This window comes from Lygodium microphyllum, chromosome 17 (assembly GCF_053477565.2).
Source record: "Lygodium microphyllum isolate KBCC chromosome 17, Lygodium_microphyllum_v1.1.10, whole genome shotgun sequence".
In the NCBI taxonomy this organism is placed as follows: domain Eukaryota; kingdom Viridiplantae; phylum Streptophyta; class Polypodiopsida; order Schizaeales; family Lygodiaceae; genus Lygodium; species Lygodium microphyllum.
Window position 1 is genome coordinate 86,145,773 of NC_141151.1, and position 18,306 is coordinate 86,164,078.

General features: G+C 44.9%; 1 protein-coding gene across 4 annotated transcripts in view; it reads right to left on the reverse strand.

Moving 5' to 3' along the window:
• Window positions 1-1,399: 1,399 nt before the first annotated feature.
• LOC148022115 (uncharacterized) overlaps window positions 1,400-18,306 on the reverse strand; it is a 34,405-nt gene continuing 17,498 nt past the window's right edge. Inside the window, exons 5-6 of one of the 4 annotated variants that reach the window (XM_087697748.1) lie at window positions 2,831-3,202; window positions 1,426-2,254 (exon numbers count right to left, since the gene is read on the reverse strand). In XM_087697748.1, coding sequence (XP_087553874.1) covers window positions 1,481-2,254; window positions 2,831-3,202 — 1,146 coding nt within the window. In that variant the 3' untranslated portion in view covers window positions 1,426-1,480. Of the gene's footprint in view, window positions 3,203-18,306 lie in introns of all 4 variants that reach the window. The other 3 variants (XM_087697747.1, XM_087697745.1, XM_087697746.1) reach the window with 3 other exon arrangements.

The window sequence follows — 18,306 nt, forward strand, 5'->3', positions numbered from 1 at the left end:
AAAACATATGTACATGTGGTTACAAAGTGTGAACCCGCTAAGGAGAGATGAGACAACACAATGAATGTGACGTAACCAAAAGTGAACTACTACGTGGTTGTGGCTACTATAAATTGTGATACTCTTTTATATTGCAATGTTTACTTTCAAACTTGGAGTTCTATATGGTGCACAAACAATGTATGCTCAATAGCGCAACTATCTAATAGTCTACTCACTAAAAACCTACAAAGTGTGCTATATAGCAAAAGTGTCATACAACCTATGTCCTTTGTACACTACCATATACCACATGCCGCCAACATTACGGTATATGATATTCCATACATGTCTTCTTATTGTACTCCATGAGCAATTTGCTACATTTGTGCTATCCAAACTAGTGAATACTTGATTTAGAGGTTTTGTATGATTTCAATGAAAACTTTATTAGCAATGTACCCTTTCATGAAACACTTTTCCATAGAATACCTATTGTATCATCAAGTCAGAGGAAGAAGGTGCATACTCTTTTACCAAAAGTCAAATATTTCAAGTGTCTTCTATTTTGTTATGCTATTGTCTCATACAAGCTACATAGCTTAGAGAACTAGCACATCCTTGCATGTTTCCTTTCCATCATCTATCTTTGTATGATTGCTTGCAATTTTGTAAAGAACTTGGGGAACATTTCACATCTTTAGAAATTTTGGCATTTTGATATATCTTTATCACCATTCATTGCCCTCATAAATAAAGATTTGATAAAGAGTTCATTGCTTGCTCTAGGATTTTTCAACCCATCAAATGAGTATGCAAGAAATGATGTCACATGCAATTTTCTAGCTTTTTTGTACACAATCTTCTTTTCAAACTCTTTTAGCCTTTAGTATAACAAACATAACTATTTTCCAAATCATATAAACCTCACCTTGCCCGGTACATTGGGAGATATTTAACTTCTTCTTTCTAGGAAATGCATGATAGCGGTGCAAAATGCCATGCAATATCTTCCTTCAACTTTGTTTATCTGATTTTAAATTATGTAAATAAAGACTCGTGCGAGTTCTTTGAAGATGAAAGCCTTGTAACCACATTTCTCAACTTTTCAAGGGGAGAGGTTCAAGTCCCGTTATAAAACATAAGATTGATTTTCCAAGCAAAAAATCAAAAGATCGTTGAGACAATCAATCCATAATCATGCGAGCCTTCGAGATATATAAATTCAACTAACTCGATTTTACCTTGTAAATTGTTCAATTAACTTGATGTTACTTTATTGATAGATCATAAAAATTAGTAAAATGTTACGTAAATTCTAATATATTTCAAGGGCTTAGTCCACTTGGTTAAGGCTTACAACTACCACCAAGGGTGTATGAGTTCGATGCCTGCTCTCCCCAAAAGGAACCATCCTTAATGTGTGCAAGTTCCTCCGAGGCCCAATTCTGTGCCTGCGGGTGAGCCCCCCCCCATCGAGCGAGGAAGCCCCGCCAGGCTCTCACACCCCACCCCCCCTGCTCAGCTGCCCGATCTCCGGGGGCAGCCCCGCCAGGCTCAGGTTCGTCAGGGCAGTCAGCTGCCCGATCTCCGGGGGCAGCCCCGCCACGCTCCCGCACCCGGACAGGTGCAGGCGCGTCAGGGCGATCAGCTGCCCGATCTCCGGGGGCAGCCCCGCCAGGCTCCCGCACCCAGACAGGTCCAGCTCCGTCAGGGCGGTCAGCTGCCCGATCTCCGGGGGCAGCCCCGCCAGGCTCCCGCACCCGGACAACGCCAGGCGCGTCAGGGCGGTCAGCTGCCCGATCTCCGGGGGCAGCCCCGCCAGGCTCCCGCACCCGAGCAGGCGCAGCTCCGTCAGGGCGGTCAGCTGCCCGATCTCCGGGGGCAGCCCCGCCAGGCTCCCGCAATGGGACAGGTGCAGGCGCGTCAGGGCGGTCAGCTGCCCGATCTCCGGGGGCAGCCCCGCCAGGCTCCCGCACCCGAGCAGGCGCAGCTCCGTCAGGGCGGTCAGCTGCCCGATCTCCGGGGGCAGCCCCGCCAGGCTCCCGCACTCGTACAGCTTCAGGCGCGTCAGGGCGGTCAGCTGCCCGATCTCCGGGGGCAGCCCCGCCAGGCTCCCGCACTCGTACAGCTCCAGGCGCGTCACGGCGGTCAGCTGCCCGATCTCCGGGGGCAGCCCCGCCAGGCTCCCGCACCCGGACAGGTGCAGGCGCGTCAGGGCGGTCAGCTGCCCGATCTCCGGGGGCAGCCCCGCCAGGCTCCCGCACCCGGACAGGTGCAGGCGCGTCAGCGCGGTCAGCTGCCCGATCTCCGGGGGCAGCCCCGCCAGGCTCCCGCACCCGGACAGGTGCAGGCCCGTCAGGGCGGTCAGCTGCCCGATCTCCGGGGGCAGCCCCGCCAGGCTCCCGCACTCGTACAGCTTTAGGCCTGTCAGGGCGGTAAGCTGCGCGATCTCCGGGGGCAGCCCCCCCAGGCTCCCGCACCCGTACAGGTCCAGGCGCGTCAGGGCGGTCAGCTGCCCGATCTCCGGGGGCAGCCCCGCCAGGCTCCCGCACCCGAGCAGCTTCAGGCCCGTCAGGGCGGTCAGCTGCCCGATCTCCGGGGGCAGCCCCGCCAGGCTCCCGCACCCGTACAGGTGCAGGCCCGTCAGGGCGGTCAGCTGCCCGATCTCCGGGGGCAGCCCCGCCAGGCTCCCGCACCCGTACAGGTGCAGGCCCGTCAGGGCGGTCAGCTGCCCGATCTCCGGGGGCAGCCCTGCCAGGCTCCCGCACCCGGACAGCTCCAGGCGCGTCAGGGCGGTCAGCTGCCCGATCTCCGGGGGCAGCCCCGCCAGGCTCCCGCACCCGAGCAGGTCCAGGCCCGTCAGGGCGGTCAGCTGCCCGATCTCCGGGGGCAGCCCCGCCAGGCTCCCGCACCCGTACAGGTCCAGGCGCGTCAGGGCGGTCAGCTGCCCGATCTCCGGGGGCAGCCCCGCCAGGCTCCCGCACCCGGACAGGTCCAGGCCCGTCAGGGCGGTCAGCTGCCCGATCTCCGGGGGCAGCCCCGCCAGGCTCCCGCACCCGGACAGGTCCAGGCCCGTCAGGGCGGTCAGCTGCCCGATCTCCGGGGGCAGCCCCGCCAGGCTCCCGCACCCGGACAGGTCCAGGCCCGTCAGGGCGGTCAGCTGCCCGATCTCCGGGGGCAGCCCCGCCAGGCTTCCGCCAAGCATGGAAAGTTGTTGAATCTGCATCAAAAGAAACTAAGTTACTAACAAAATTCTTTATTTAACATATTAGCAAATAGATGCTTATACAAACCCACTTCAAAGTTCACTTTGTTTCAGGTAATGGTTAGTATTTTCAACTCTCTCTCTCTCTCTCTCTCACACACACACACACCCACAAATATTGCTGAAAGTCAAGAATAATTAGATGTACAAGAGGCCATCTGACCAACATACAAAAGCCATGTTCACTAGCATAGCATGATTACAATCATGTTCTCCTTGAATCAAGGGGCCAAAGGATCAAGGGGATGGTATTTTTAAATAGGCAAGACCTAAGAGACAGTACGATGCATGTTGTAGTTTGGATACAGAGGCCCAATACATTTGGGTACCGATATGCATGGATGTACTTAAGAGAGTTGTGTTGTGTGCGGCTATTTGCAATTTTCCACCCACTTATTGAGGTGCAGTAAATTGGGAGAGTGCTCATACATGCCGATGTATGAGAATATCATGAGGGTCACTAGCATGGAAATATTTTGCATCTAGAGACTTCAATGCACATCTTGGTAGAGAGCAGACAATGATATATGACACACAAGAGGCCATATACCGAAGTTTGTGGTAGAGGAGTTGGATACGCAAAGAGCGGCTCAAAACATAGGGGGTATGATGGAGCATGTTACTGTGGTTAATTCTTGCATCGGGATGTTCATGGGCTGCTTTCTGAGCCACCAAAATTAGGGTTGGACTAGAGATAACATTGTGCGTGAATCCCAATTTTGTCTTCCTAAAAAGACCCAAAAAGCATTATTTTCTTGTTACATCCCATTCATCTTTGATTCATTCTATTTTTGCCCTCACACTACTGTCCACCCCCCATTTGGAGCTGTTGCTCGACATTATTCAGTTGTGACTACTATTCCTACATGCTGCCACCTGCTTAAAGGATATCATCACCAATGGACAGCTTCATCCAGTCTGCTAGCCAACCCCTATCATGAACCTTCAGTAGCAGTTGTCATCTACTATCAACATTATCACAGACTACTCCAAGTTGCTTTTCTGTTTTTCATTTTCAGCCTACACATGCCACTGAGCTAAAGCCATCACTATCACATGCTTTATGATCTAGTGATATCACTGTCTTCATCACCAAAGCTCCATTTCTTAGCCATTGTCCTATGTTTTACCACCACTTATTATTCCAGCATCTGACTGACTATGGATGATTGCATTTTGCTCCCTCTGCTGTAATCAACATCATCATCTAGCCTAGTGAACTATTGTTACTAAATTTTAGGATCCATCATGAGTACAACACACTCTCAAAGCTATTCATGGCTCCTCCAACACCACTCTCAGCTCAACTCATCCCCGATCCTGGAGACATAGAGGTTTGAAACCCCCAAGTATGTCATCCCCAATCCATTCATTCATCTGTGCATTTTGCATCTTGAGTTTCTACATCAATGTGTATCCTTCACATGGTATAAGGGCTAAGTACTCACATTCATACCTAAGCCTTGATGAGAAAGCTTGAGTATTAAATTATTGCGCCACTGTCTTCTACCAACTATCTTCCCTTCAAGCACGAGAGGTATCCTCGGTTTTTCCACCCAGCCATGCTTAGGAGAATTCAGGAACCATGCGTGTCTAGCATGTTTGCCAGCTGTCAATTTCTTAGGAGTTGTACTAATTAATAACTCTCTTTCGAATTGCTTTGTTCCTACTTTCATTCCTAAGCCCCCCGAACCCCGTACGGGCGCCCAAGGCTCCTAGACGATCATCTCTCGTGTTGTTTTCCCATAAGTTACATGCATTAATGTAACATTTCCTCCCCCTTAAGAATCGGTTTCGTCCTCGAAAACGATACTTGGGAGGTCCAACTGTAAATTGGAAAACCTTTTTCTTAAAGTACTTACTCGCTCCCATGTTCAGCTTTCTTCTGAATAATCTTTCCATTTCACCATATATTCTTGATAAATAGTATTTCTTCTTGGTCTGTTACCCACCCTCTTAAGTATTGTGAAAGGACCACAATACCCAAGTGAAAGCTTTAGACATCGTCCCATTTTCATGGTTTTAATTTTTTTCAGGCACCTTAAGATAGACCGATTCCCCTTCCTCAAAGGAGATGTCTCTTCGATGAGGATCTGCATAAGCTCTAGCTCGATCTTAAGCTTTCTTAATATTTTCTTGAGCAAATTTTACCATACTATTCATATCCTCCAAAAAATCCTTTACTGCCTGAACCCTTTCCTTATGCAATCCTATTGCATAGGGAGCTCTGGGCTGAAACCCATACATAAGCATAAATGGACTATATCCAGTGGAAGACTGTTTGGCACTATTATATGTAAACTCTGCTATCGGTAAATACTCTTCCCAATTAGTTTGCCTTTTACTTATATATGCTCTCAACATATCTTTAAGGATTTGGTTAACTCTTTCAGTTTGCCCATCAGTTTGCGGGTGCTCCGCTGTGCTCTACTAAGTTTAGTATCCAACTTCCTAAATACAACATGCCGAAATTGACTATCAAATTTTCTATCCCAATCAAAAACTATATTTGCCGGAAGGCCATACACTCGGTATATGTTCTCTATGAACAATCTAGTCAATTCTAATGTTTTAACATCAGTTGAAGTTGGAATAAACCTAGCCAATTTGGTTAACCTATCCACAATTACCCACACAGAGTCGTGCCCCCTCTGTGTCCTGGGTAACGCGACAATAAAGTCCATGGAGATGCTCTCTCATTTTCTCGAAGGAATCTCTAATGGGTGGAGAAGTCCTCCTCTTTTCAATCTTTCAGCTTTATTAACCTCGCATTTATTACATTTGACCACATAGTCAAGGACGTCCTTATTCATTCTAGGCCAATAGAACTGCCTTTTAATAAGACTATAAGTCTTATTAACTCCTAGATGTCCCGCACAAGGGGTGTCATGACACTCAAAGAGTATCTGGTGCCTTATTTCTTCATCTTTCGAGACACATATCCTACCCTTGTAGAGTAAATAACCATTATCAATGGTAAAATTCTTCCACTTGAATCCCATTTGAGCAACCCCTGATGCTCCATTTCGTTGTTAAACATCCTCAGATGTTTCTTCCTCAGTGGAGGCTCTTCCACTTGGATCCCCATTTTCTATTGCTTCCCATATGTTGAAATATGCCGGATCAACCTGGCATTTTCCTTTTAAGGATTCAAGCAAATCGGAATTGAACTGAGTAAAACTCAATTCATTTATGATGGGCATTCTGTTGAGTGCATCAGCCACTATATTATACTTTCATTTTCTATATCTTATCTCATAGTCGAACTCTTGGAGGAGTTCGGCCCATCTAGCTTTACGCCCTTGTAGATCCGGTTGGTCATTAAGCCACTTAATGCTTTCATGATCCGACAAGATCAAAAGTTTGGCACCATAAAAATAGTGCCTCCATTTCTTCATTGCATGTACATTGCATACAGCTCCCTCTCATAAACGGAATAATTCCGTTTTGAACGGTCTAATTTCTTGCTTTCAAAAGCAACCGATCAACCCTCTTGTAATAAGACCGCGCCTACTGCCCTATCACTGGCATCAGCTTCAACCAAGAATGGTTTATTGGGATCCACAATTAATAGTACTAGAGCTGTAGCAATAGCTACCTTAAGTTTTTGAAAACTTTCGTTTTGTTCTGTTCCCCAATTAAATCTCTTCCCTTTCCCTTTAAGTTGGTCCGTCATTGGAAAGCTATCTTGGCATAATCTCGAATAAATCTACGATAAAATCCAAATAAACATAGGAAGATCTGTAGCTCTTTCAGGTTCCTTGGAGATGGCCATTCAATAATTACCCTTACTTCTTTTGGATCCATCTTGATTTCCTCTTTCGAGATAATATGCCCCAAATATTTGACCTCTTGTGTGAAGAATTCACATTTAGTTTTCTTCAAATAAAGGAAATGGATTCTTAACAATTGGAATACTAACCGTAAGTGTTCCAAATGTTCTTCTCTTGATTTACTAAAGATTAAGATATCATCCAAGAAGACTACTACAAAGTGTCCTGGAAAGAGTCGTAACACACTATTCATCACCTTCATAAAAGTAGTTGGTGCATTAGTGAGGCCAAAAGGCATTACCAAAAAATCATAATATCCATATCTTGTACAAAATGTTGTCTTAGGAACATCTTGGGCCTTAATTCTTACTTGGTGATAGCTTTATCTTAAATTAATCTTTGTGAAGAATTTTGCCCCTTGTAACTGATCAAAAAGATCTTACATTCTGGGCATAGGAAATTTATTCTTCACCGTTATTTTATTAAGTGCTCTATAATCAATACAAAGTCGCATAGAACCATCTTTTTTCTTCACCAATAAAATTGGCGAAGCCCAAGGTGAATTGCTGGGTTATATAAACCCCTTATCAAGGTAATCCTTGATTTGTCTTTCAACTTCTTGGTGCTGTGTTTCACTTAGCATGTAAGGTGGTTAAGAAACAGGGCGGGTATCCCTATCTATGTCAATTGGGTGATTTCCATCACCCCTATCTGGTGGAAGGCCACTAGGTTGTTAGCAGAGTATTTGTCAGCTCATGTGTGAGTCTGAGCTTGATCTGGGCTGGGCATTTTTTATTAGGTATTTTAGGTATTTTTCTGGTGTGGCATTTTATGCCAGTGGAGCATTTTATGCACCAGTCGGCCAGCTTTAATGCTGTCTGACCAGCATTATTGCTTCCCACTTTTTCAGCCTATTTATACTCAGTGGCTCCTCCTCAGTCAGTCACTTCATCTTCACCATCTGCAGACTCTGTGGAGAGAGGAGCCAGTGCCAGTGCCAGTGCCCACGCAGCCAGTGACTCACTGTTGTATGCGACTGTCTCATGTTCAGATATATGGATTCCATTTCCCGTGCATACATCTGAGTTCTCATCTGTATCGTGTTCTTTTCTTTTCTCTTTTTGTCTTGTGTTTCAGCAGTTTATTTCAGCACATGTTTATGCTTCCACCGCTGCTCCACTTCTGACATGGTATCAGTTTTCAGGATTTGTGTTTCTGCTGTGTTTTCTTGCTGATTTCAGGACTGTTTTGTACCCCTGCTGATCAGATGACTGCTGTCGCAGCCAGGCGACCTGTTTTGGGGCTGTTTTCAGCCTGCGTTTTTTGCAGTTTTGCCATCGCCTGCTGCCTCCGCACCCTCTGTTGCCTACGCACCCTCTGCTGCCTGCATTTTTCATCTGCAGCTGCTGGCGACAGTTTTCTACCTGTTTTCTCCAGTTTACAGCCTGCGTTTTGCTGATTCAGCATCTCTCGCGGCTGGGTGGCTGTTCCTTCAGGCCGTTTTTGCTGTTTTTGGCAGTTTTTGACTGATTTTTTGTCTTTCTGCAGCAGATTTTGTCTTCTATTGATCAGATTTTGGGTTCTATTGCATGTGAACTCTCATTTTCTGTAATCTGTGCTTGTGTTTTGGCTGTGTTTCCTCTCTCAATTCCATCTCTTCTCTACTTCTCTTCTTATCCTCTCCATATGGCTCCTTCGTGCACTTCCACTGATGATAAGCATGAGGCATCCTTGAGATTACAGGGGCGGCTTCCAGCACATTATGGAGGTGAGGCTTATGTAGCTTCAGAGAGGGGTGACGGGAAGAAGAAGTCGAAGGCCCAGTGTTACCACTGTGGCAAGAAGGGACATTTGCGGAAGGCCTGCAAGAAGTTAGCGCCTTCCAGGAAGGAGCAGAAGACAAAGCGGGATGCTGACTCTACCGATGAGTCCTCTCCTTCCTCAGACTCCGACTCCGATCCTCCGACCAAGGTGAAGTCCAAGGCGCGGAAGGGATCCTCTTCTTTGGATCGCGGGAAGGGCTTGGTGGCCCCTTCCTCGGCTGCTTTCTAGTGGTGGTGATGAGGTCATCCCTCACGACTCTCTTGTGCCAGAGAGGGAGTGTGAGCGGGTGTTCAGATGGGGCAACCTCGCCTCATCTATATTTTTATACAGTGCACAGGTTCCAGAGAGGGACGTCCCTGACGCATCGACTTCAGTCTGGCGGAATCAAATCCTAGAGCTGGGATTGACATCCAGGTTCATGCTGAGCTAGTTATCTGACAGAGAGCGGGAGGCTTTCGTCTGGAGCTCACATGAGGGGACACTTTGGCGGTCTGGCCAAAGGCAGAGAATCCATGGTCACCTATGTTCAGAGGCATTTTTAACAGGATGGTCTTGTATGCTACTGCGAGACATTGGTGATGGACACAGAGACATTCTATGATCTTCTCTATTTTCAGGTGTTTGGTACGATCGACATCGACATCAGGTTCTCTCCGAGGCACCTTGGTGGTGGCTTGATCACCCACTGCTTGGGTATCCATGGTTCTACTTGGTGGTTCTATGTTGTATAGTTTCTGATCCCTTTTTATTGTACTATTGTATTGTATCAGATCACTCATGATCTGAGAGAGGGTGTTAGCAGAGTATTTGTCAGCTCATGTGTGAGTCTGAGCTCGATCTGGGCTGGGCATTTTTTATTAGGTATTTTAGGTATTTTTCTGGTGTGGCATTTTATGCTAGTGGAGCATTTTATGCACCAGTCGGCCAGCTTTAATAATGTCCGACCAGCATTATTGCTCCCCACTTTTTCAGCCTATTTATACTCAGTGGCTCCTCCTCAGTCAGTCACTTCATCTTCGCCATCTGCAGACTCTGTGGAGAGAGGAGCCAGTGCCAGTGCCAGTGCCAACGCAGCCAGTGACTCACTGTTGTATGCGACTGTCTCATGTTCAGATATATGGATTCCATTTCCCGTGAGTTCTCATCTGTATCGTGTTCTTTTATTTTCTCTTTTTGTCTTGTGTTTCAGCAGTTTATTTCAGCACATGTTTATGCTTCCACCGCTGCTCCACTTCTGACATAGGTAAGTCAGATGGAAACACATCTTTAAATTCATCTAACAAACCACAAGAGGGCAAGAGATAAATCGATGACAGGTTGTTTCCACCGTGGTGGTGCGGAAGAAACAATTGCCATTAGAGATTCGAAGCTTGGAAAGGGCCGAGGCAAGAGGAAGACCACCAATCATCACCCTCCAAAGAAAGACCTTGCATTTGAAAGGTGTCTTGTTTACCCAACCCTCCATCATAGTTGCCTTCTACCATGAGTGAGATTTCCACAACCCCCATACAGTATTGGCTTTAGTGACCAGCCATTGATGATCTTTAATCAAAAGATGGTACACCTAGTTAGCCGAGGCCTTTTCCGAATTCAACCGGCCTGCCAAGACCCAATCCTGCCAAGGGCGATCCACAACAAGGGCAGGAAAGGGTTGCCTGCTCTGGAGGACTAACAAAAGCTGTTCCCACAAATCATGGTATCTTGGAGGGATTCAGAAAAGCCGCCTAGCAGTGCGAAACGATATGAAGACATTACGACTGGCAAGGGTTGCATCTGCAACAGAAGTCAAGCCCAATCGGGCCATGCGATTAAATTTTGGCCTGAGCTTTTGTTTGCCTTCCCATGAAAGTAATCTTGAGGCTGCCAACAATTCCAGTTGAAAAGAGTTAGTATGTAAGCGGGCCTCCGTTGGATGCCAACACGCCTTCTAGAGAACCAATTGCCAAGAGCCAACCAAGTGAACAAGCAGGGATGAAGAAGAACTCGAAAACCGAGAGTCTGCATTAAGAACATGCCACCAAGAGCTTCGAATTTGTGTATTACCATGTAGAAGCCCGCGGTCCTCAAGAAAATAACGGGCTATCACGGCCCACGGGTGATGCTCCACACACGGCACGAAAAAGAGACCAACGAAGGGCCATCATATGAGTTTCGGCATCCAAAATGCCCCCCCACCCAGGTGTTTGGAAGTACATGTATGCGACCACGAAATCCACGAAATACCTACCTGCAATGACTTCTTCTTCCATAACATGAAACGAATGGGCCGCATGAGAGCATTCAAAGTGGTAGGAGTCCAAGGCAGCAATGGCAAGAAATATGTGAGCATTGGCAACATAATTATCTGGGCCACTTTGAGGCGAACATGGAAGGGCCAAGCTTGCGACTTCCAATACAGAAACTTCACTACCAATTTCTGTGAAATCCACTGTAGTAGTTGTTTTGGCCGAACATCAACATCCAAAGGGTACCCAAGATGCCTGACAATGGAACCACGGGGAATAACCTAGCCCTACCAACCCAGTGACTGTAAATCGGGCTCCGTGCAACTGAGAATGGCTGATTTGCAAGTATTGATATGAAGACCAAAAGCCTGGCAAAAGAGCATCCAGACATCTAATGCTTTGTGAATATTGTCCTTGTCTGCACGTAAAATCATAAAGCTGTCATCAGCCAAAGACTGACTAATGAAGTACTAACCAAAAGGAAGAGACAATCCGGCCAATGGAGCAGAAGCTGCCATGGAGGATAACATCAAAAGAACCGGATGAGTCGCCAGGGCAAAGAAGAGAGGACTCAGAGGATAACCCCGTCTCACAGAGCGTGCAAGGACAAAGGGCTCTGTAACACCGCCATTTATCATAACTCGCGAAGAAGCCGTAGCACTAATGGTGTAGATCAAGCAGGACATTGGAGTACCAAAGCCCATGGTAGACATAAGTTCTGCAATGAAAGACCAGTCTAAATAGTCAAAAGCCTTTTCCACATCTAATTGGACCAATACCACTTCCTGACTAGAGTGCGTTGCATAGTCAATAGCCATCGAGAATACTAGGGCCTCTTCCCACATGACTTATCGCCAGGATTGGCTTCAAGATATGTGATCAAGAGGGGGATCCATAACCATTGGTGGCAACTCTTCAATGCCTGTGCGTGGAGTGGAGGCCATTCCCTTGTTGCCTGATCGACATTCTTCTTCAGCCAGAAGCTACTCTTTGGACAGGTACACAGGACGGTGGACTCTACACACTCAGAGCCCTTGCTACTGGTCTTCCACGAGCTTGGATTACTTCGGCATGCTCATTATGGGCATTTGAATCTTGATGCTATATGGCGGGCTTCAAGGAGAAGGATGGTTGAGGGACTTTCACCTTTTCCTCCCATTTACATACTAAGTCCCAGCTTCTTAAGGGCAAGCAGCATAGGCAACCTCATCCACAGGTAGCTACTCGGAGGGCATCTACACCACTAGAGTTGGTTCACACCAACCTTTGCATACTGATGGGCATGGCCTCCCTTTGAAAAGGCCAAGTACCTTTTGTTGATTGTTGACGACTTTAGTTGTCATCTGTAGCCCTACTTGTTGGAGTACTCCTATGTGTGCAAGTGGAAGGCATTTGTGGAGCAGCGTTTGTGGAGAAGTAAACCTCCCTCAAAGTTCGCAATGTTTTAGCTGATCATGGTGGTGAGTTTTGTTCTAACCTATTTTCCGAGTTTTACTGGGATCAAGGTATTCGGGTGGAATATTCCCATCCAAAAACACCATCTAAAAATGATGTGGTGGAGTATGCCAATCGGTCCATCCTTGAGATGGCCCGATCAACATTGGAGCACATGGTACTTCCCCATTCCTTATGGGTTGAGATTGTGACTACTATGGTCCATATCCGCAATCAATCACCTACTTCAAGGGAAAAAGAGAGGGGTGCTCCGAACAAGGAGTCCGAGTGAGGAACTCTGACCTCCAAGTCTCACTGTCGCTCAAAGAAATGATAAGAGGCCTCATCCTCTGAGTCAGTAAAGTCGAAAAACTAGTATTGAGACATATTCTAAACTTGTAATTACTCAGAAAAGCTTTGTTTGACAATCAGCATCACTGAAACAAGAGGAAATCAGCTACAATCAAGATGTAGATGTGCCGCCTGCACTAGAAAGGCTATGGCCTACACATAGATGCTATCGCCTACAATCAAGGACTGTCACCGAGGAGAAACTATCGCTAGGAAGCAGAAAAACGTATGTTCAGCCATATGCTATCATCTTGTCATGAGAGCTGTCACCTGGGCAGCAGAGGGTGTCTGATGTAGCCAAATGTTGTTGCCTATGTTGAGAGATAGGCATGTGAACCCTATGTATGCAAGGGTGGATAAGGGGAAACCCTAACTCTAGCCATCCAGAGGCTATTTAGACAGCCAAGAGGTCACTCTCAAATTAAGGGAGAGTGTGCCAGTTGTACTTGTGAACAACTCATTAAGCAAGATCTTCTTGTACTTGAGCTCTCTCTTCCTCTTGTGCACACTTTCTCTTAATCTCACTCTGATATTGCAACATGGTATCAGAGCCATCTCTAATCCAACAAGCTTTCTTCAACTCCATTTCCCACTAAGTGCACATGAGCATGCAATTTTCTCATAATATCCCTTCACCTCCATGCTGTCAATCATATCTACCTTTGTTGGAGGACCTAAAGAGAACAAAAAAGAGCATATCTTACTTGGCTTTCTTCTAGAGAGTTGCTCCCCAACTCAAGGCGCTTTAGCACGCCACGACAAACTCCAACATTGGGCAACAAGGAAGGCAGCATTGCGTGTTTTCTTAGATCAGTGCAATTTTTGACAATGTGGAGATTGAATTGATGGTTTCTTGAAATTCCTTCCCTACTGCTCACACAGAGCAAAACCCTAACTGTGTAAACGTTGGTTTTTTTTAATTTTTCCACTCATTGAAATCATCAACAGTGATTTTAATTACTAATTTAAGTCCTATGGAGTTTGTTGCAGATCTAAAAGCTTCAACTCAACTCAAGTTCAAACGCACCTTGTGGATATCATTAAGCTCATAAGAAAGCCGACTTGTAAACATACACTATGAGATGAGTGCTTGTAAGCACTAATGCTACAATTCATAGTCATGATTTTAGTTCTAATCATTACTAGAAGATGTTTTACACTAAATCTCAATCCTGAGGAGATTAGTCTCTATCTTAAGCATATGTATTGAGTGCTTAACTGTCATTGTAAGGTTATGAGAAGGTTATAAACACATACACCATTGTCCTAATTCCTCATCTCGTCTTATAACATATCATATTTAAGCTTGCTACTTATTAATCGTCTCTTTTGCTTCCGCACTTATTGGTTGTTGTGTAAATGATAGACACTATGATTGCCTAGTGCAATTGGTAAGACCTGCCTATTATGGCCATGGCCTATGCCGATATTAGGCCTCAAATCCATAAGTTTGATGGAAAAGACTTTCATCCATTATAGGTATCAGTGAAGTATAAAATGATGGAACAGGGCTACTAGCCCTTCATCAAAGGGACCAAGGTTATTGACCTATCAAACCCACCTGATGTAGAAGATGATAAAAGAATCCAAGCCATAGCATACTTCATCTGGATGAATGCTTGATTCATCACATTGACCATCTCTCCACTCCCAAGGAGAAATGGGATGAGCTTGAAAAGCTTTATGGCACTAAAGGAAAGAACTCTAAAATTTTCCTTCAGATCGAATTGTTTAGCCTGGAGTATAAGGAAGAAGAAGACCTAGGTAACTTCATCTCTCACATAAAGGGGCTCATGACAGAGCTATCCTCAGTGCAAGCCCCAATTCATGATGAAGATGCCATTGCAATTCTCTTGAAAGCTTAAAGAAGATATTCCCAATCCTTGTAACTACTCTTACAAATATCCCTAATCCAATCTTGGAAAGTACCATCCTATCTTATTTAGATTAGGAGGAAAGAAATAAAAAAGAAGGCATCACCAATCAAGCATCTACTTCAACAGCCCATGAGCAACTCTTGGCTCATACTATCTCCACCAACTACTCCTTTTACAATAAGAAGAGACATCTTGTCAGCAACTGTTGGAAAAAATATCTTGACAAAATGAAAGTGTAAGAGGACAAGGCATATTACCAGTAAATGTCCTACCACTCTTGAAGTAGAATTCGAGGCCAACTTTGTCTCCAAAATACCTGATGATTGACTTTTCTACATCTATAAATCCTCTACTCATAAGCATTCTTATAGCCTGATTTATAAAGACATCCCATTTGATGAGGGGACACATTAACATATCTTATAGTCCAATGCCACTCTAGCATTGAGGGGGGGTGTTAAGAGATAGGCACGTGAACCCTATGTATGCAAGGGTGGATAAGGGTAGTTGGTTGTGAATGAATGTGGAGGGCAACGAAAAACCCTAACCCTAGCCAACCAAAGGCTATTTAAATAGTCTCAAATTGTGGGAGAGTATACCAGTTATACTTCTGAACAACTCATTAAGCAAGATCTTCTTGTTGTACTTGAGCTCTCTCTCCCTCTTGTGCACAATTTCTCTTGCTCTCACTCTAATATTGCAACAGCCTAGTCCCAAGAAGGTTGCATTGCAGCAAATCCAGATCCGGAGGGGGTTGCCTGGCAATCTGGAGTGGTCTTTGCGATGAAAATCATCTTCATGATCTCTCGTTAGGCATGATACCATGTGAGAGTGTGCAACAAGAGAAGAAATAGGCACACAAAGAGAAGAAGACAATAAAAAGATGAAGGAAGAAAGAGATTTGTACTGACTGAAATAAATGCTAAATACAAACAAGACTGATCAATCCTTGCACATAGCTCGAGGTGTCAATGAGGACATGAAATCTGGCTGAAGATAATGATGGCAATAGCAGCATCGGAGATGGAGTGTCCGAAGTCAAAGGAGCAGCGTGCAAAAAGATGATGGTCAAAGTGTGGAGGCACACAGCTCGAGGTGTCAATGAGGACATGAAATCTGGCTGAAGATAATGATGGCAATAGCAGCATCGGAGATGGAGTGTCCAAAGTCAGAGGAGCAGCCTGCAAAAAGATGATGGTCAAAGTGTGGAGGGACCAGCTATATATAGCTAAAGTCTCCCAGATCTGGCCAACCAGCATAAATGCAGTCCAAATCTGGCTGTTGCAATATTCAGAGTGAGAGCGAGATCAAGCCGACCATAGGACTGTAATAAATGCAGTCCAACTACATAGAAAAATGCCATGAATAATGTCATGGCATGCTGGACAATCTATGACCAACAAGAGGTGCAATCAAACTAACAGACATAAAAAAAGGGCCTAAAACAAGAGATATGCATGATAAAATTCTAGAGCTCCCATGTCTTTATTAGACTCTAGCAGGAGCTCATAATCAAGAGATGATAGACTAACACTAAAAGTGACAGGCTAACAGATAGAGAGGGTGTGTGTGTGTGTGTGAGAGAGAGAGAGAGGTAGTGGTAGTGAGAGAGAGAGAGAGAGGGAGAGAGGTATAGATAGATAGAGAGAGAGAGAGAGGAGGTAGAAGGAGAGAGAGAGAGAGAGCAAGAGAGGAAGTGTGCCAACCTTTTTGAAAGCTCATCATCCTACAAAAAGAGGATTGGAAGGGTGAGTGATATATACGAGGATTGGATTTTTTCTCATACGACTTAGGACCTCAACTTGGAAAGGGAAGAAATCGTAGATCCCCTTAGAAATAAGTGAAACAATAACTAGAATCTAAAGTCATCCAGATTATGTCCTAAAACATAAGATGAATCTACAAGGGACCAAGTGATCCCTAGGTTGAACTAGATGCAAAGGTAGATGCCTTGTGATGCTATAAGAAAATGATTGTGCATGGTTAAGACTTGCACATGTTGGTGGGAAGATTTATGTTATATGGGAAGGCTTGAAATGTATTATCTCAACTCACAATCTAAGTATAAATGTGATTGATATATATATCATTTCTCAAGTTAATTGAATTCTATTGGTCTTGAAGAGATGGTATACTTGTTATGAAAAAAGATTGCTTGTTTTAGTTTAAAGATAGGTTGTTTACCTTCTTTTTGTTAGAATCATGAGAACCCCTTAAGGGGGAGAGTTTACTTGTCCCGAGGATTTGTTAGAAAAGGGTCTGATGCGCAAGTGGGTCACCTCCATGATCGCATTCCATGAAAAGATGCGAATAAAGGCAAGGAACCTGAAACTACACTACTTGATACATTGTCTAAATGTTGAGTGGTGAGAAGGCCACCGTGGAACATTTTGCAAGTCATGAATGCTTTGGACACCGCTCATGGGGCCTAGGATGGAGTTGGAAAACCTTCGTGGCCTAGCATCTTTGGACATTGGAAAACCCTATACTAGATAAAGAGTGGATTATGGATTGTGTCCATGGGATTTGGACACGAGTATCTAGATGCTTCAGATACGGGTCTCAATATAAGGGACGGAACATTGGATTGGTGTTTCACCTTCGAAAAGGTGTGGATAAATATATTATCATTATTATCTTCTAAAGGCTGTTTGATTTTGTAGTGTGTTTGTGTGTAAATTACGTGAACGAATCGTGTGCTATAGGCTAGTGAAGAAAGTTGTCTTTACATGTCAACATAAATGTGTTAGGTTTTAATTAAATAACTAAAACACACCATCGAGGAAAGCAAGAGGACAAAACCCCCGACAGATCCATCCTACGGATGGATGGTCTTAGTTAGCCGAGATATTTTCTTCAAAGTTGCGTTAGTTAGGAAATTGCACATTGATCAATTAGGAAATCTAGTAGAACCCTGACTTCGTGTTGTTTTAGGGAATTGGAGTAAGACTATGGCTTATGGGTACAGGGGTTGGCATACTACATTCCCCCTCGTTTCTCACTCTCTTCGAACCAAGTGTGAAATGGGTCGTTAGGTGATCTGGTCTAAAATGGACGCTCAAAGACCAATGCTAGATGAACCAATAGGTGACTTTGTTCTACTCTAAGAACCTAGATTCAAGTTGAGCCTTGTGGGTTACGGCCAGAACCTTCCATTGTGAAGTGGACTCAAGCAAACCTAGGTGACAAACCCTATGTTATTCTAAGGAGTATTAGGTGGCGTCACTTAGGAATATCTCTTGATGGGCCACTAAAATCGTGTCACTGAGGGCTTCTCATTCAAGCACGTTACAACTCCAGCTTTGTAATAGACTTCCCCTTGTTATATAATTCTTGATATGGAAGTCCCTTACAAGGTTGCTTTGTACTTGGTTTTTTGCCTTGGAAAACTTTATTTTGAGGTGCATTAATAGTATTTTTACTTTTCTCTTAAAAAAAGAAAGAAGATAAAGGCCCATCGTTATCATTGTGGTAAGAAGAGCCATCTTTGCAAGGATTGCACGGACCGAGCCTCATTGCAAAAGGAGGAGAAGAAGAAGCAGGATACAAACTCTTCTGATGAGTCATTGCCCTCA